At 38.9% G+C, this 20,721-nt stretch overlaps 1 protein-coding gene across 1 annotated transcript; it reads left to right on the top strand.

Annotated features, from left to right (window-relative positions):
* Positions 1-251: 251 nt before the first annotated feature.
* On the top strand, positions 252-19,702 carry LOC121241278 (mitochondrial fission protein ELM1). The gene is made up of 10 exons (XM_041138981.1): positions 252-728; positions 988-1,214; positions 3,522-3,618; positions 4,543-4,692; positions 4,824-4,950; positions 17,881-17,993; positions 18,074-18,137; positions 18,212-18,305; positions 18,419-18,527; positions 19,243-19,702. Exons 1-10 carry the CDS (start codon positions 540-542, stop codon positions 19,342-19,344), a joined length of 1,272 nt encoding a protein of 423 aa, XP_040994915.1. The 5' UTR covers positions 252-539; the 3' UTR covers positions 19,345-19,702.
* Positions 19,703-20,721: the final 1,019 nt, after the last annotated feature.

The raw sequence follows: 20,721 nt of genomic DNA, 5'->3' as shown, positions 1-20,721 counted from the left end.
AAAAAAAATTAAAATATAAGCATGTTGAGAAATATTAATATTATAATTTAATAATAATAAAATTTTAATTTTAAAATAAATTATAAATAGATCAAAACGAATTGATTTCATATTAAATAAGTTGACTTATTTATAAATTATATTTTAACGGATTAATCCGTTTTTACCTAAACTTGATAATATCATACTCAAAATCTTTTAATTTTATATCGTATTCCTGTTGAGTTTACGTCTGAGCCTACACCATCTCCTCCTAGAGGGGCTGAATTGTCAAAACGACCTGAAGAAGGGGAAAAAAAACAAGAGAGAAAGAAGACGACGGGAGGAACTTCTTTCTGAGAAATTATTTGCTTTTCCCCAGAGAGTGCAAAAGTGAGTTCAAACAAAGCAGTTAGTTTCCTCGGCCCCTTTACCTGCGATCTGATCCCATCCCTTCTCCCATCTATTCCTTCACTCTCCTTCGACTTTTCTCTCTCTCGTCCCTATTGGATTGGTGCGCTTCGTGTTAGGGTTTATACTCCGTACAGACGGTAAGCGAAATGAAGCCGATACGGCTTCCAGAGCCTCCGAGCCCAACCTCCCGCGGTGTTCCTGATATCTTCGAAGTCGGCTTCCTCGGCGCCTTCATCCGCCGAGCCGTCGTCATCGGTAACGGCTCCCCGTCCTCCGAGAATCAGAGCTTGGGCTTGGTTCGCGCCCTTGGCCTCGCAGACAAGCATGCCTTATACGTTAGTTATTTCCTTCAGTTCTACAAAATTCTTTAAACCTTGAATTAACAATTTCGAGCGTTCTTAACATTGAAAGGTCCCGGAATAGATTTGATTAAATATCACTAATCTAGAGCTTATAGATCATGATCATATAGTAGCTAGAAGTGCTGAAGTAGTGTCTTTTGGCGTTTTATTCAGTATATTTATATGCATAGAAATATACAGAATTTTGGAATTTGATTCAATCTATATTTATGTTCTGGAGCTTCATATGCAGAGGGTTACGAGGCCAAGAGGAGGAATAAATGAGTGGCTTCACTGGTTGCCAGTCTCGTTTCACAAGATATTATATTATCTCATAAAGCAGATAATTTTATTGACGTCGCGCAGGAAGAAACTTACTCCTCTACCTTCAGAAAATGGCGGCCACGGCCTAGGCTTGGCATCTGTTTTAGAAGCTGATGTGAAGCACATTGTGGGCATGGCTCGTGACACTTTCGAAAAGTAGGTTCTTCTTTGACATTTCTTTACAAGATGCCGGTGTTAATAACCTTTTGCTTAATTTTCAGTGTTGGAGGGACAAAACCTTTTAAAGTGTGAGACTATGCATGCAACGTGTTTGTATGTGTAGGCACTTTGGAAAGAAGAAACATGCATTGGCACTGATTATTTGTTTTAGCTGAAGATATCTTATCTTGCCAATTATATATGAAAATGCATTTAACTCAGAAGCTATTATCTCTGGTTTGCTTGCAATGTTTTTATAGCATAGAAAATTAAAAAGGTTATTTTAGCTTTCATAGATTTATTATTCATTATTATAGTATAGTATTTTACTACCTTGATAAATATGTTGCTGATATTAAATTAAAGTAGCTTTTGGTTTACCCAAAATAATGAGATTCATTCCTGTTTATAGATCAAAAAGTTTCTGCCTTAGTGATATTTGGTGCTTTGGTCTTGCAATTGGGTCCTGATTTGAGGTTTGTTCCCCTGCATGTGCTTGTCAGAAGTAATATTTCATACAAACATGGGTATACAACATTATGCTTTATTACTTTATAGATACACCCATGGAAGTCTCAAGGGAATGCTACTGACATGTAGGAATAATGAGACTGTCTTTATTTTGTTAGACCTTCATCACTACCTATCACATACCGTGTGCTAAGTAATAAATATTAAATTATAAAGTCAAGATAGAGCACTACCTATCACATGCTCCTACATATCATTTTATCCAATCCTTATGTTATGTCTCCTGTTTGTCTATGGGGGGATTGCATTTTCTTTCCTTTAAAGTCTGATGGGGGATTGTATCATTGTATACATCATGTGTACTTGGATTGTTCTTTAATGCTTTCTATTGAAACTTTTATTACTCACCAAAAGAAAAAAATTAACAAACTTTTGATTTGGCAGGTAGGCTACCCTGCATAGATTGGGCATACTAGCATTACAATCTCTTATAGTGGAAGGGCTGACCTTTCTTGACACTCGTCCTCAAGTTAGAGTGTTTTTTCTCATGTTCATAACACAACTTGTTTAATCCTACCCCCACTTTTAGGTCAACTTGTAGGAGCAATAGTGAAGGCAAACCAAATAAAAGTGAGCAGCCCCTATAGCAATAACAAACAGCTACTTATAGCCTAGTTTCCCTCTTATTCATGGAATTCAGTGGGCCTTACAAGTTCATAAAATGCAACTGTTGCATTTAGATCAACCAAGTCTAGTTTGGTAACATGCATTTTTTTTTTTTCATTTCATAGAAAATTTTGTCATTAGTAAACCCAAAAGGCATAGTCCAAGTACGTAAGACGTTTATAGGAGGACGCCTGATTTGAAACAAAAAGATATAAAAAAAGTTAATTGCAAAATGAGTACATGAGTTTTCCCCTTTTTGCAATTCGAGGCTTAAATTTTCAACTTTTGCAAAATTGATACATGAATACCAAGAAACTCACCATTTGGTACAATCATCACTTTTCCTTTGGAAAACTAACAGGAAGCCAGATGTCAGTCTTTTTGATTGGTGGATACATGGCATCAAGATGCACATCAGCCAATCAAAGGCTGAGACATTTACCTAGTTTGTTAGGTGAAATTTGAACTCTTCACCCACTCCATAAAAAGTCTCGTAGCTTCTGTATTCAATTGGCCATACTAATGGGAATCGGAAACGTGGATGAGAAAATGTAGGCAAATTGAAAAGAGTACTCTTGATTAGAGTGATCTTGCGACCTTTAGACAATTACATCTTATTCCATCCAACCGAACAGTGTTCCATCTTCTAGATCCCACGATTTCAAATAGATTTGGCCTTGAATGGGGCATCCAAGGTCTCAAAAGGAGGCCAAGATATATCATTGGCAAAGAGATACCATATACCAAAATATGCAATATTTTAACCTTCTCAACTTGCACTAGCCAAGTGTTTTGGCATAAGATTAATAAGTTGCATAGAAGTTTGAATTTATCTTGTGAGGTCTGGAATGTCTTGAACACACATGTGAATGTGTCTTAACAATATAAGCAAATAAAGATATGAAAAGAGAACAAAAGGAGTGACATGTATTGCATGTTTGAAAGGAAACATATGTCACCTCGCGCACAGAAAAACATCTAAATATATACGTGCATGTGTGTCTGATTCAATCCTTCAAATAAAATGCAAATTTATCAAACAAATCCAGCTCCTTTAATTTTAAGACCTGAAACGTAGCATTTGCTGGTGCGGGTTAGGATGAAAGTTTATGCTATTGTAACTCAATGCTGCATACGGGATTGATCTCAAATTTATATTTTCTTCAGGGATGGACCTTTGTTGGTGGTTGCTTCTGGCAGAGATACAATATCTATTGCAAGTTCCATAAAACGTTTAGCATCACAAAATGTTTTTGTCGTTCAGGTTTGTTTATGGTATCTCATTTTCATATTATTTTGCACTTGTGGAAGAATTGCTTCTTTTGTCTTGGTTGCTTAACATTAAGATGCTTTATTGCCTAAACCTATAAAACAAAGATGGTTTATTGATTTTTTTTTTTTTTTGTTGTTGGAGAGTATCTTTTGGATTTTATTAAGTAATGAAGGCTTTTAAATGCAATTAAGGAAGAAGTTAAGTTACTTGAGAAAGGGTACACTTCTTTCCCTTTGGTTCCAAGACTTGCTAACTTGTATGTGGAGGAACATGGACTCTTGAAGTGCTTGTTGGCACCATGATGCCCCTCGAGCCCCTTTTGTTTGTGGAGCAGTTATCATTTCCTACTCTAGGTTTACTAGGAAAATTTTCATTTTTTACCTCTACCATATTTCCTTGTAGTCACGTTCTATTTGCTTCTAGAGTCTTTCTTTTGCTCTTAATTTCTATTGCTCTTAACTTTGAATCCTAGCGGTTGGCTCAAGTGGTAAAGGCCTTGGGCTTGGGGGTATGCTCCCCCTAGGTCTAAGGGTCAAATTCCCTTGGGTGCAAACAATTTCTAGGGGCCATCAGACTGGGGGATTTTCCCCTTGAATTACCCGAGGACACCCGGTGCCAATCAAATTTTTTTTTTCCCTTTTTGGGCTGCAGTAATTTCAGATTGCATCCTAACAATATACCTTTTTTTTAAGAATTAACATGATACTATTCAGAACATTTCGAGCCAATTAATTTTCTTTGTAGTCTAATGTTTAATATTTTCTTACTTGTAGCCTTAACATTCACTGCTAGTTTCATTGAAATTTGTGTTTCTTTAGCTAATTGTTGTGGGCAAGGATTTGATTGAGTACCCGAAGATATGTTGAGATATTTAGATTTCTGATTTTGCCATTCATTTTGGATTTTGTGTGGCAGATACAACATCCAAGGACAAATTTGAATAGGTTTGACTTAGTGATTACCCCTCAACATGATTATTATCCTTTGACTCCTCATGCACAGCAGCAGATTCCTCATTTTCTTCGTAGGTGGATAACTCCACGCGAACCTCCTCATAGGCACGTGGTACGTATCAATGACTATACAGGATGTGCAAAAGTTTGCTTTATTTGAGAAAGTTAGAAACATTGGCCTTGATGTAGTACTAGCCTCATCATTACTGTGCTGTTAGTCTATGCTAAGAACTTTGAATTCAGGTCCTCACCGTGGGAGCTCTTCATCAAATAGATTCTGCTGCTCTTCGTAGTGCAGCCAGCGCATGGCATGATGACTTTGCACCTTTACCCAAACCCCTGCTAGTGGTCAACGTTGGAGGACCTACACGTAAACCTTCTATTATACTTGGTTCTTTCATGTTTGTTACATTTCAAGTATTTTCTTTGTGTAGTGTGTGCTCACTATGTACGCTGTATTTCTACATCAACTTCATGTTGGGTTAGATCACTGTTCTTGAATGTTAGTCTTTTGGTAGCAGTTAACAGAGATGTTACATTCCCAAATAGTTGGAAGCCTTGATTTTGCATATTCAGTTACTCATATGGACTTGGCATAGTGGTCAAGGTCTCCAATATTTGGTACAGGGATACTTGGGAGAATGCAGCCATATCAAGGTGAAATTAATTGCCACCAAAGTTATCATTACTGATAGTGTAAATACAAAGTATATCAGATATTCACCTAACTGGGTAAAGGAGGGGAGGGGAGGGGGGGGGGGGGGTAAGTCCTAGAAAATTTTGATAAGAAGAAATGGAAAAACACTGCACCATGTTAAAGAGTATATTAAGGAAAAAAGACTTGAGCTCTGACACAGATTATTCGCATTCTTCGAAGATATGATCACTCTCTCCAAATGCTCCATAGTAAGATAGACGGGATCATCTTCCAAAATAATGGGCACTGATGGCTAGCAAACTGCCCTTCCCAACATGCTAGAAGATCCATCACTCTAGAGGCATAACACATTCTATCCCTACAAAAGCCATATGCCATAAAGAACAAGCATGGTCTCCCCATTCTTCTTGCACATGCTACATTGATGAATCACGACAATGCCCCTGCTTCTTCACACTTTCCAGTGTAAGACTCTTCCCTAAAGTCATTGTCCAAGTGAAGAAGTTCGCTCTAGGGGTGCCTTATTCCTCCAAATAAGCTTCCAAGGGCAAGAGGCCCTAACATAAGCACACCACACATTATAAAATGATTCTACTTCGAACACTCCTTTCTTTGATAGGCCTCAAAACCATTTTATCTTATTGCTGTGTCCCACTCAACTTGAATGGCACCCATCAAAGAACTAAGTGAATAGATCCACCTCCTTGATAAAATTTACACACCACTGAAAAAGAACCCTTTGAAAGTTGATAGTGATCTGACACAAAAACATCCTTAGAGTGAGCGATTGTGAGTAACTCTAGGAGGGCACCTTTCGGAGATTGGTCACCATGCTAGACATCACGCCAAAAACGGATCTTGGGCCCCGTCGCACATAACAAAACTAGTAAAAAGGGAGAGGTCCCCCCAACCCCTTCTAATGTTTTTCCAAAGACCAACTCCATAAGATCCATTTACCTTATGTGAACACCAGCCACCACTCAAGCTTCTTGTGTGTCCACTAGCACCCTCTAGAAACTCTCTTTCATTGTCCTAATGCCTTAGTCATTTCCCCGACAAAGCTCGATTAAAGAGAATCAACTTTCTAACCCTCAATCCACCTTCTTCAATCAGAGAACATATTGTGGTCCACCTTACAAGATATGGCTGTGGCTTAAGCACCTCTACCATACCTCCCCACAAGAAGTCTCGCTGCAACTTTTCCAATCAGTTAGAAACTCCCATAGGGAATCGGAAAATGGACACATCTTTAACTTTTAACCTATAAGATATGGATATTGGCATTTTTTACATCAAAAGCTTGCCTTTCCTTTCCTTCTTAAGCAATTCATGTGCATTCTTTACATCGTAAGCTTCTCTCTTTATCTTTTAAGCTTGTGTTTGAATCCACCTATTGCTATATAGGCATTTCAACATCCTGTTTAAGCCTCTCTCTCTCTCCCCTTTTAACTTTGACTGTTTAGTATAGTTTGTTGCCTTTGATGTTCTGCTTTCTATTGAGGCTTAAATATTGCAGCTTCCTCACTTTATTGTCAGATTTCAAGAACTTAATGATTGTTTCCAGATTATGGTCATATGAATAGCTTCTTGGTGATCAGAAAATTGCATAGTAGACACCTTATTTGGATTTTGAGATCTTAGTCCACTATTGAGTCGAGCAACTCTGCCTTCCGTTCACATTCAATTAACCCACGCTCGATAGTTTGCTCACAACTTTCGAGTGTAATCAACTACTGACGAGTAACCTTAGTGAAAGTTGACAATCTCATTGTAAAGTATCTCTTGAAGATTATGTCGAAACATTTTTTTTTTGGTGACGCATCTTTAGCTTTTCCCATTGCTTTTTTTTTATAAGTAAAATATTATATTAATAAGAATAGGCATAGCCCAAGTACACAACGAATATACAAGAGGTAACACCTAGTTAGGAGGAAGATATAGAAACAAGAAAATATGAAAATCTAGGCCATTGAAATCAATTGCTTTAGCCCATAGGAATAAAGTATTAACAAAGAACAATCTAATGTCCTCCAGTGAGAGCTCCCTATCTTCAAAATTTCGATCATTTTGTTCCTTGCTACGGGCCAGAAGCTCGACCACAGTAGTAGGCATAGCTCAGGCTAGCTCCAATCTTTTGAAGATATCTTCCCATAACTCCATGGCAACTTCACAATGTTGTAGCAGACGATCCACAATCTTGCCATTCTTTCTGCACATACAACACCAGTCCACAGCAATCACCCGGCGATTCCATAAGTTATCTAGGGTCAAAATCTTGTCCAAAGACGCTGTTCAAGAGAAAAATACTGCCTTTTTTTTTTTATAAGTAGAAAAATACTGCCTTTTTTTTTATAAGTAGAAAAATACTGCCTTTAGAGGCACCTTATTTCTCCAAATGCTTTTTCAAGGGAAAGAAAGCTATGTTTTTACTTTATGGCTAAGGTTTCATTTTACTTTAGATATTTACTTGGTTACAACTTATGTTGGATTAAAGAAAGGGCTTAATATGAGATAAACAAGAACGTACTTCACAATAGTTTTTCAACTTACAATCAAAGTTTCCAGATGTATTTTGCAATGCCCAATTCATTTGATAAATTTGAGACCTGGTTTCTCTGTAAAGAAATACCTGATACATTGAGTATTTCCATGTACTGTGTTATAGACCATTTATTTAATATGTATAATTATATATATATATATATGTTTTTTACCACGTATTTTTTATTATATTTTTCTGTAAAATATGTGCATCTTTGTGTGTTAGTATTAATTTCTATGTACATGTATTTATGCGATATGAGGCAGCATCTAACTGCAGGGTTTTATAATTGAATATCATTTACACAACTATAATTGTTGCTGTATGATGTATAATTTGTCAGGCACAGTAGGATCTTGTTTCATCGTGCATAATTCTTGTCAAATGTCAAGTTGATTGGAAGATTGAGAACTGTTCCATCCATATGATGTTGAGTTTCATCTTTTTTTTTTAAACCATATAACAAGCAAATTTTGGATTTGTTGATCATTAAGAGCCACTCAGCCTGATGGGTACATGGAGAACAAATGATCCAACTGAGGGATTGTCTGAACCAAACTCTGTTGAAACTTAAGGGATGGTAAAACAAATGACATTTTTTATGATGTGAAACCTCACCAAAGCGGCCAATATTGGGGAGTAAACCCTGGATACATGACCCCACCTATTAAAATTTTCTCTATGTACACTTTGCAATACTTTTCCCTGTTGAAACAGATGATCTTGGTAGTGCAATTTTGAGTTGTTTCTGATCGGATTCTTTAGAATCGAAAGTATTCACTCTTAGCAATGAAGGTGGATTATTTTGTATAATAGAGGGGGTGGAGTAGGAAGCAAGAACTTCTGGTGGAACATAGAACTGTGCAGTGGTTGGTCAAGGCGCTAGAGGTCTGCTTCAGTGGGGAGGAGTTTTACAGCTCCATCAGAGAGGGTTACTGTAGTTACCTTGCACAGAGATGTTCCAACAGTAGAGGTCGTTTTGTGAGGGTGGCAAAATATGGGGAGGGGGGAAGGAGAAACTTCATCATTCCAGAAAGGGAGGGGGGGAGAGGATGGAAAAGGCTAAAGGAGGCATTGGGGGAGCTATTGCAGGAGAGGAGAGTAAGGGGTGCTCCTACTGTCGGTTCTCAGGTGAGGCCTTAGACGGAGATGGTGTGGTCATACAAGGAGGCACTTGCACCGTATGGGGAGTGAGATGGGGACTGGACCTTTGACAGACGTATGCCTTGAGCTCCCCAAGGTGTACGATTTGCAGATGGTGGTAAGGAGGTGGAGAGGGATGTGCGCTAGTTGATGGATGACTTGCAGAGCCAAGTATGGCATTTGCAAAAGGAGCTTGCGGAGTTGAGGGGAATGGTCGGGTGTAATAAGGATAAAGGTATTTGTAGGGAAATTGAGAATGAGGGGCCAGGCTTGCCCTTGAAATCTCTTCAGCCCAGTGTGAAGGGTTGGCCGACCAGAGTAATAGAAACATGGGATCTGTTTGGAGGAAGGCTGGGCCAAAAGGGATGCCTATGGGCTCACAGCCCTTGGACCCTTCTACTGAAGGCATGGGTAGAAAAGGCCTTGCGGATGGGCCTCACCACAGGGCCCAGTTTACACAAGAAAGCCCTAGGGCTTCACCTGTCTTTGCATCTGGTGTGCAACTACTAGAGACCATGTTGTGTCTGCCGTCGCCGCAGGAGGAGCTGTTGGGGGGTCAATAGAAATTGCTGATGATGACAGTGGCACTCTCCGACGACGGCCCGCAGGTCTGGGGTGCTCGGAATGAAGGGATTGTTGCTGCGATGGACTCTGCAAGTCGAGTGGGAGGGTTTTCTCTGCCGCTTGAGTGCCAGACAATGCCGACAAGGGAAGGGGAGGGGGACTCCGGCGAACCGCTCTGGGGGTTTTCGTGTGGACCCTGAGGTGGACGTGAGGGATGGGGAGCTTTCGGACTCCGAGATGGGTTTGTCCCTATATGATTTTGTTGAAGGGGTGGCATCAGATGAAGAACATGTACTGGCCTTGAGTGATCTTTTAGGTATGACTGAAATCTCGGTGGTGGAGGAGACCTGAGATTTGCTAGGGTTTAGCAAGGAGGTGGATCCGACCCCTTTGAATTTTCTGTTTCCCTCCCAGTCAGGAGTCTCGGACTGGGTTTTTGATAAGGTAAAATAAATACAGAAAATTGTGGGAGTGGAATGTGAAGGGTACAAAGATCAGTTTATGGCCTTGCTCACAGCCATCAAAGCAGGGCACCAACAGCATTGGAAGAATGCTTCAAAATAACAGCAGGAGCTTAAAAGGTTGACATGGTCGCTGAACACTGAGTGTAGCTCTAGTAGGGGCAGGTCAAAAGGGAAGGGGCTAGCCTTTTCTCCATGAAGCTCAAAATTGTGTCGTGGAATGTCCGCGGGCTCAACGAGGCCAATAAACATCTTCGGATAAGAAACTTGCTTCGTGAGTGGAAGGTTGACATTGTGTGTTTACAGGTGACTAAGTTGAAGCTGATCAATAGGGGAATTGTGAGAAGTTTGTGGAGTGGAGCTCATGTGGGTTGGGTTTATATGGCTTCTAATGGGGCGTCAGGAGGAGTGGCAGTGATGTGGGATTGACGGGTGGTGGAGACAATGGAGGAGTTCATAGGGAGGTACGCGGTAGCATGCTCTTTTAAGAGTGTCAGATAACTTTTTATGAGCTTTTGCAGGCGTTTACGGTCCAAATCTAAGAACTGGCCGAAATTCATAGTTTGTGGAACCTCCCATGGTGTATAGGGGGAGATTTTGATGTCACTAGATTTCCGAGTCTTCCGGTAATAGAAGAGGGCGGCCAGCTATGATAGAGTTCTCTGAGTGCATCTCGGATTTGAATTTGGTAGATTTGCCACTAGCTGGTGTAACACCCCATTCCCGTAGGATAGAGATATTACCAACATTTAAAACATAATGCCCGGTAGAGAGATTCATATCCTGAATTACCTCATTTATTGAAATTCATCAAAACGTTAAAACGGAACTGAACATGATTGTTTTGGAAACTGAACGAAATATAAAGAAACATAACTAATCCTATGCATGACATAAAAGAAATCTAATTCTGGTGATAAAATCACTTATTCATTCCTAAGTCTTGGTACTAGATCTACTCCTGGCCATTCCGCTCTTCATCATCATAGACATCATCTGCGAGAATCAAACATGGAAGAAACAAGAAACACACAAAAATAATGAGTTGAATACTCAGTAAGTAGTACATCGTATCGTAAAATATAGTCCTTGCCTAACATACAATTCATCTCTAGGATACCCTTACGAACGTGCATACAACTTCATGGATTTCAATCAAATACGTAACATGATCTTCTGGAAGACTTTACATACATATATCATCACAGATTTACATGGCACACATTTTCATTATTAACATAAGCGGAAGCATATATAATCAAAACATGTCATTGTGAATGCATAACGTCCTAGTTATCTTGTATTAACATGGAGTGAAACACGCTTGAGTCCGTGTTTCACTTAACTTGCATAACATGGAGTGAAACACGCTTGAGTCCGTGTTTCACTAAACTTGCATATCATGAAGTGAAACACGCTTGAGTCCGTGTTTCACTAAACTTGTGGTTAACCACGCTTGAGTCCGTGGTACCGTTACATTTCTTATCTTTCTTAATGCATGGGATTTGCTTCATGAACATCTCTAACATGGCATAATCTTGTACATGGTATAGCGTAACATGACATGGCATGGCATATTCTTGTACATGACATATTCTTGTATGATTTAGCATGGCATATCTTTGTACGTGGCATATTCTCGTATGATTTAGCATGGCATACTCTTGTATGATTTAGCATGGCATAGTATAACGTGATATTACATAACATGCTATGAATGCTTTAAGACGATCCAAGGCATACATGATCCAGGTATTACTTGAACATGGCATACATGGTTTAAGTATTACACAAACATGGCATATATATAATCTAAGCATTTCATGGACATGGCTTGCATAATCTGACTATTACATGGCATACTTGACTTTGAACTACTACTTCAACATTTCATGTCTTTCATGTGAATTTAGTAACATTAAATCAATCAACAATAAATTCATTCACTCAAGTATAATCTCATATTTCATCAAGATTGAAAAGTAAACTAACCTTGACTTGCCTCTTAGTGTAGCGTAGTTAGCAATCATAAGCACATCACATTTTTTTTTTTATACATAATAATAATATTCACAATACGCATTTATTAATATGATCATACTATTTACCTCTTAGCGCTGCTTCCTGATTTCCAACTTGTAGCGCGTTACCTAAACGAGATTCTAGACGTTAATAACTTCCTAGCAAAACGTGTCGTAATACTCTACGTAATTAAATACGTATAAGGACTTTAACTACTAATAGACTCCAACAAATGCTTTGAAATCCTTTAAAAATCTTTTATAAAACTTGTGTCTAAATGCTGATAATTGTTCAATTAGATAAAGCCCATGTAAAGGTAATGTATTTCTGAAAAATATACTATCCTTTTTTTTTTTTAAATTGTAAACCAGTTTCTATCGACCCAGAGATTAACCACTTAAAGAAAATACTATCTGACTGACTTAAGGCCCCAAGAAGTCGAGGCTCAGGGAATTACATCCTCACGGTCAAAAGGCATGCATGGAATTACCGAATTAAAAAGGCTTTTTGGGAACTGAAGCACACGGGATAAAACAAGAAGAAAGAAGGAAAAGAAAGAAAAAGAAAAGAAACGAGAAAGAAAAGAAAATAAAACAAAAGAAGCAGACGTAAAAACAGAGGCTTACGGGAGAGAGAGGGCTGCGCGATGCTCACCGAGGGAGAGCAGAGTGCGTCGGCGGCTCCAGGTGGCTAGAAGCGACCGGCGACGAGACTGGGGGGGTCCCTATGGTGGTGCGACACCGAGAGAGGGAGAGAGAGAGAAACAGTGAGAGTTTAGAGAGATATGGGTTTGAAACTCAAACAACTGAAAGGGAGGGAGGTGGCGTGCGGCGGCAGGGGCTTACCTGAGGGGGTGGTTTCGACGGGGTTGAGTTGGCCGGCGTTTTTTGGCGCCGTGGGTAGGGCTCCGACGTCTCGGGGTGGACGACGATGGTTGGGCAGAGGTAAGGTTTAAGCGGGAATGTTGTTTCTCTTGATATAACACTGTGTGAATCATAGAGGCTTGAGGGTCTTTTTATAGGCGATGGGAGGAAGCGACGTGGAGGGATTGGTTGAATTTTGAAATTGCCTAAACTTTAGGAACCTATTCTCACGTGGATACCGTTTCTGAGAGAGTTTGAAAGGTTTGACTTGGAGTTGCTCAAACTCTGGAAACCGAAACTAGCATGGGGACTAAGTGGATAGAATATTCGAAGTTTTTTTTTTTTTTTTTTTTTTTTTTTTTAAAAAAAAAGAAAGGAATCACTAAATCGATCTATCTGTTATCACAAAAAAAATCTAAAATAAATAAATAATATAAAGAAATTAAAATACCAATAAATGAATAAGTAAAATACTAGTTTTAACCCTAAATTTAGACCCGTATGTTACAGCTGGGGCTTTCGCCACATGGGCTAATAACCAAACTTGGTCCCGGTTGGATTGCTTTCTCATTTCTCATGTGTGGGAGAGCCACTTTCCAGACATTTGGCAAAAGCGTTTGCCTCGTATTAGCTCAGACCATTGGCCTATCTTGCTTGATTGTGGTGGTATTCAAGGTGGTCGAAGGTACTTTAAATTAAAAAATATGTGGTTAAAATCTAAAGGCTTCATTGAAAGAGTAAGACAGTGGTGGTCTTCGTATCAGTTTCAACTTTCAGGTTCCCCTAGTCTTGTCCTTGTAGGTAAATTGTAAGCAGTAAAAAGAGATCTGAAACTATGGAATGTGCAATCTTTTGGTGATCTAGGGGCAAACAAGAAGGGTAAGTTGAAGGAGATCCAGGAAATTGAGAGGATCCAAGAGGCTAGATCCCTTACCCAAGATGAAGTAGCTCGAAAGTCTTTGTTGGGTGAGGTGCTTGAGAGAATTATCTGGCTAGAAGAGATTTCTTGGCGACAAAAATCAAGAGCCTTGTGGCTCAGGGAAGGAGACCGAAGCACCAAATTCTTTCGAGTTGCTAATTCTCACAGGAGGAACAATAACATTGAGATGCTGAAGATCGACGGTGTTGAGTTTAGAGAAGACCGAGTTATTCAGGATCACATAGTTGGATTCTATGGGCAACTCCTAGCTGAACCGATGTGTTGGCGGTGGTCCCTTAATGGCCTGGTATTCGACGCCATTGGAACGAGTGATGTCTCTCGGTTGGAGACAACTTTTGAGGAAGAGGAGGTGGCGGAGGTAGTGCGGAAAATGGCTAAAAACAAGGCGCGGGGTCCGGATGGCTTCTCTATGGGTTTCTTCCAAGATTGTTGGGATGTTGTAAAGGAAGATGTCATGATTCCATGAAGGTGTTTCAAGATCTCTGTGGCTGGAAAATTTGAGAAAAGCTTAAATACTACTTTCCTTGCATTGATCCCAAAGAAGGTGGGGGCTAACGAGATAACGGAGTATCGTCCTATTAGCTTAGTGGGAGCTGTTTACAAGATCATTTCCAAAGTGCTAGCCAACCGACTTAGTGAGATGGTGGAGAAGATCATCACCAAGCCCCAAAATACTTTTGTTAAAGGTAGGCAAATACTTGATGCGGTCCTTATTGCCAATGAATGTCTGGACAGTAGAATTAAGGCAGGCTCAACAAGGATCATATGCAAGTTAGACATGGAGAAGGCATACGATCATGTTAACTGAGATTTCCTTCTCTATCTTCTTGGGAGATGTGGTTTTGGTGAGAGGTGGCGGTTATGGATCCGGTGGTGTATATCAATGGCTAAATTCTCTGTGTTGATAAATGGTAGCCCAACGGGTTTCTTTCATAATTCGCGAGGCCTAAGACAAGGTGATCCATTGTTGCCCTTACTATTTGTTATTGTGATGGTGGGATTAGGCAAGGTGATTTTGGCATTGACCCATCATGGCTTTGTGGAAGGATTTTCGGTTGGAACCCTGGATAGGGGCATCATTAACATATTTCATTTATTGTTTGCAGATGATACGCTTGTATTTTGTGATCCAGATCGGAATCAGGTGCGGGCTTTGAAGGCGTTGCTTCTGTGTTTTGAAGCAGTGTTTGGTTTAAAAGTGAATTTTGATAAGTCCGAATTGGTGCTAGTCGGTGTGGTGTCTAATGCAAGGCAACTGGCTCATGCGTTGTGTTGTAAGGTTGCCTCTCTACCTTTGAAGTACCTAGGTCTTCGTTGGGGTTTGGTGCAAGGACGCCTGCTATTTGGGAGCCAGTGATTGAGAAAATAGAGAAGAGATTAGCGTGTTAGAAGAGAATGAACCTGTCGAAAGGTGGTAGGCTTACTTTGATAAAGAATATACTCTCTTAACTTACCTACTTACTTTTTCTCACTTTTTCCTATACCTGCAAGTGTGTCAAGCCGGATTAAGAAACTCCAACGTGACTTACTGTGGGGTGGTTTGGGGGAGAAGTTTAAATTTCATCTGGTCAAGTGGGAAATGGTTTGTTGCCCAATATCCAATGGTGGTCTGGGTATTAGAAATGTGAGGACTTTCAATCGAGCGTTACTTGGCAAATGGTTTTGGAGATACAATAAGGAACCGGAAGCCTTGTGGAGAGGGGTGATTGAGTGCAAACGTGGCAATATATGGGGGGGATGGTGCACGAAAGAAGTTAGAGGAGTTGATGGAGTGGGGTTGTGGAAACATATTAGAAGAGGATGGATGGTCTTTCTTTGTCACTCTCGTCTTCTGATGGGCAATGGATCCAGGATTAAATTCTAGAAAGATATTTGGTGCTGAGATACTGCTCTACAAGATGCATTTCCCTCATTATTCCAAATTGCCAGCATCAAAGAGGCTTCAATAGCGGAGGTTATGGGAATATCTGGTGAGCAACTTCATTGGAATATCAGTTTTAGTAGGGCTGTGCAAGATTGGGAGATGAACATTTTTGCTGATTTTTATAGTCTTCTGTACTCTGTGAAGCCAAGCGATGGATTGTGGTGGGTACCCGTCGGGAAAGGTGCTTTTTCAGTTTGCTCATTTTATAATTCTCTTACCCAAGACCCCAACATTTAGTTCCCTTGGAGGAGGATACAAGGCGCCCCCCAAAGTAGCTTTCTTTGTGTGGACATGCAAGATTCTCACAACTGATAATTTGAGGAAGCGGAGAATTATTAATAGCAGATTGGCGTTGTATGTGTAGGGGAAGGGGCGAGTCGGTAGATCATCTCTTGTTACACTGTGACATAGCACATGCTTTATGGGATGGGGTGCTGGGTAGAGTAAAGTTGGGTTGGGTCATGCCATAGACTGTGGTGGTAGCTTTGGCCACCACATGATACACATTGGAATCATCTTCCAAACTGCTGATATCTGATGTACCCCTCCAATACTTAATGCGCGGATGTTTGAGGACAAGGAAAGATTGCTAGAAGAACTTATAGCTTTATTTTTTAGCACGTTATGTACTTGGTCCAATGCTGTTGATTTCAATGGCATGGCCCTTTATGATTTTCTTGTTTTCCTTGCACCCTACCAGCAAGGTTGTCTCTTGTATATACTGGGCTAGGCCTATTCTCGGAGTAATGCAATTTGTTTACTTATCAAAAAAAAAAAACTGTCTCGTGTGATCCTTTTTTTTTTTTTTTCTTTCGGCTAGGTATGTCTCATGTATAATACCTGTGTACTTGGGTTGTGCCATTGTGCTTATTAATAAAATCATCTTATGTATAAAAAAAAAAAAAAAAAAAAAACTGTCTCAGGTAATCTGGGATAACTCATGGAGAATGGAACTCAAGATGTCTATACATGTGTGCATGCATGTCAATCTTTTTTTTTTTTTTTTTTTTTTGAATTTTTATTTTTTGTTACGTGAGGTCTGATCACCTACCATTCAAGTAGTGAAATTTTGCAAAAAGCTGATCAGTGTGTTTGGTTATGTAGTCACTTTTTATAGCAGCCCTTTAGTGATAGCACACAATGTTACTTTGGTAGTGATTTTACTTGGTTGGAGTCAATGCTTGATATGCCTGTAGATGGGTCTAAAGTTTCATATACTTATTTTGCAAGACTTTGAAGCGTTGTTTTTGTTTCTTGGGGTTTGATTGCATTTTGTTCATTAGTACTGGTGGGTTGTGTAACAAATCAAGGAAGTCCAAGTCACATTCGGGCCCCTACTCCAAAAGAACTAGTCAAAGTTATACAATTGAAGCCCCTTGAAATCATTTTAAAAGCAAAAACTTCTTCCTTCCAAACATTGTGGGATCTCATGCACCGCCTTTCTCTACTTAATATGGGACATTACAATCTCCCCCCTTAAATCTCTAAAGTCATTGTCAAGCCATTCCATCATAGGTGGCATGACTCAAGTCCCACACTTCTGATTATGATTTTCTTTTATACCATCTATAATGATTGAACGAAGGTCCAAGCTACATCTGGACTTATACTTTAGAATAACAGTCAAGGTTACTATTAAAACCCCTTGAAATCATGATAAAGTCCTCCTAAGCAATATGGGATCTCATGTACCACCTTCCTATACTCAATATGAGGTATTACAGGTTGCAAGCATTCAGGCATCTGTCAAGTGTATCGGCATCCAGGGTGTTATTGCTTATGGTTCTTTAGAGTTTTTTTTTTTAGACAAACAAATGCATATAGTGAATATTGATAATGCTGGTGTGGCGTTGAGTGCTTTTTCGGATAATGTTTTCCAGCCATCAAGGGCTGGAATATATTCTTTTTAAATTGAAGGGGCTGTAACACATTCTGTGGAAGTTACATATCTGTTCCTCAATTCCTAAACTGACTAGTAATGACCTGTTACTGTAACAAAATTTATGAGAGTTAGATAATTTGTCAAGTCTTCCTTTTTTAAGCTTTTGATCATTGTTTGATTCTTGCTGAGAGTTGGGGTAATGTTCTTTGTCATCACTTATTTGTTGTTGATATTTCTCAATGTGGATGTAGTATTTAGGATACATGTTTAAAATGTATCTTAATCTCAATTACTTATATAGGCAACTGTCGATATGGTGTGGATCTTGCGAGGCAGTTAACAACCTGTCTGCTCAGTGTTCTTGCAAGCTGTGGGAGTGTCAGAATATCTTTTTCGGATAGGACTCCTGAAAAGGTACTCATGCAGACACCATGTTTCTAACAAATGTTTTATATTGCATAGCACTCATCATTTCTTTGGTGTCCCATCAACAGGTATCTTACATCATAGCAAAGGAACTTGGTAATAATCCAAAAGTTTACATCTGGGATGGTCTGGGTAAGAATTGATTTGAATTTTAATTTTATGAAGACTAAGTGATTAAACCACGGCTTATGTGTGGCTTTCTTCAGAACCAAACCCGCAGATGGGGCATCTAGCTTGGGCTGATGCTTTTGTTGTGACGGCAGATTCAGTCAGTCTGATAAGTGAGGCTTGCAGCACTGGGTATGCTTGTGAAGGCTTACATCTGTTATTGTAAATATAGTACATTTTGAATTGCTTTCTGGTTTCAAAGATGTAACTCTTATAAGTTTATATGTATAAATTATGTTTTGCAGGAAGCCTGTATATGTTATGGGAGCTGAGCGTTGTACATGGAAATTATCAGAATTCCACAAGTCTTTGAGGGAACGAGGAGTGGTTCGGCCATTTACAGGATCTGAGGATGTAAGTGAATATCTTTTCTAATTCTGTTACTCTATGGGTGTGGGGATCAAGATTATTGTAAAATGATGCTTCCCTCCTGCTGATTATCAATAAATTCTAACTGAAGCACACTGGCTGATAGAGGTTGGGGGGTTAGGGTAAGAGTTAAGAATGCTGAAATACTATAAGCTGGATTTTGGAGAGTTATGATAGCAGATTTCTGTTTTGAGGCGACTCTTCTCTCTTGTTTTTGCCTTACACCCTATTTTCATGCAATGTTTTCCTTCAAATTCAACTCATAGCTAGTGCACCTGCGTTTTAATTCTGCTGGTTAAGAGTTGGTGTTTGTCTCATGTTTAAATATGAACAATCAATAAAAGGAAAAATAAGAAATCCAGGTCATAAAAGGCTAAGTTGTCATCACTTTATCAAGCAGATTTTCATTTTAATGTTTTTCTAATGACCAGCGGACCACAAAATTGACTGCTATTATCTCCTATTTCTTCTTCTTTCTTTTCTTCACTTTGTTTCATATTTTTATTTTTTTTTCTTTAGATATTTGATAGGATGTTTTCTGGAAACTTTCTTGGGGTTATTGCCCTCATTCGTAATTTCTCCACCATGTTTATCAAAATAGAGACGACATTTTGTTTGTCTATCTGATTGTTGATGAAGTTTTGGGATTTATTTCCCATAAAGCGATTATATATAGCTTGGTGTCTTGTTTAATTTTCAGATGTCAGAGACTTGGAGCTATCCACCTCTTAATGACACCGCAGAAGCAGCAAGGCGGGTGAACGAAGCACTTGCTGAGCGTGGATGGAGGTTGCGACCATAGAAACCTGTGAATAATTATTGTTGTAAGCACCCCCCCATTCAATTGTTTGTTTCAAAAGGCTTAGCCATTGAAAATCGGGTTTCTTCATTAGCACTTAGAGGAACTACAGATAGCAACGAGCATTCAAAGCTTTTCAGTATATGATTCTTTTCTCCCATGGAATATCGCACACGTAGAATAAATAAAAGCTTGCTGTCATTTTTGCGGCTTGTAAAATAGGAAGAGGCGCAGGCATGTCTTTTGCTGCTCTACTAAAAGCCCAATTGAATATATGGTTTTGGTTACTAGATATATTTTGTGCTGACAATACTACTGTAAATTAAAGTGCCATGAATTTGGCTTTTCTGAGTTTGTTTCAGTCATGGCCTTTTCTTTTATTATCTGTGTTGATGCTTGATGTTAATTAGCGACACCTTTTTCCCAAATATTCATGAAAAGAATCTATCAATCTTCTGTTCAAATGCCGTCTCTTCTTCCCAAATGTACAAAGGTTAAGATTACGTTTCCTCATATATAGCATCTTGCTGAATTTCAGTGGTTATAATCTTTTCTAATAAGGGAACTGCTGCATCCACATAGATTCACAAAAACTACCCCACAAAGTGATGGGGCATGTGGTAGATCATATTTGCTTCATAATAATAAAAAAAGAGGTTTGTAATCTAAAATATCACGCCGTGCTTTGTGAGGTAGTTTTATGTGAATCTCTTTGTTGACTAATATTTTCCTTTTAATAAGTGTTTTGCTTTGGTTCTAAATTTATGTCAGGAAACAATCGCATACTTGTTCTATGTTCATTTACCCGAAAGTTAAAATTGTTGCAACAAAAATGAAATTTTGCGAACGAGGCAGATTAGTTTGGATGTTTTTTCCTATACTAATTTCTTGAGTTATTCTATTCTCAAAACTAGTGTGTAGAGCACATTATTTACGTCACTTTAATGGTAAGATTTGATTTGAAATATTTAAATTTTAAAATTTAATTCTAAATCAAATTATATTATGTAAGCATTTTATATAACGTTCCCAAACTCTGCTTAGGATTTGATAGAGATTGAAGCGTCGGACATGTAACATAAGGTCATATACTCTTGTATATGAGTTAAAGATGCAAATGCAATGCACCTAAAATGCATATAACAACATACAGTATTCGCAACCGATAATTTTATATATTTTAGAAATACCTAATGTACCAGAATGCTAAATTCCAAAACACAACGTATTCTCATAAATATTTACATGTCCAAAAGTTATCTAACAAGTCTGTAATCAAAACATAGTATTTGAGACAAAATTTCATAAGTATAGACATAAGTAAAACTAAGCTAAACACAAAGTTGCTCACGTAGTTCGGCTAAAATGGAATCCAAAAAC

Source organism: Juglans microcarpa x Juglans regia, chromosome 7S, assembly GCF_004785595.1.
Source record: "Juglans microcarpa x Juglans regia isolate MS1-56 chromosome 7S, Jm3101_v1.0, whole genome shotgun sequence".
Lineage (NCBI taxonomy): Eukaryota > Viridiplantae > Streptophyta > Magnoliopsida > Fagales > Juglandaceae > Juglans > Juglans microcarpa x Juglans regia.
This window is presented reverse-complemented; position numbering and strand designations above follow the sequence as displayed.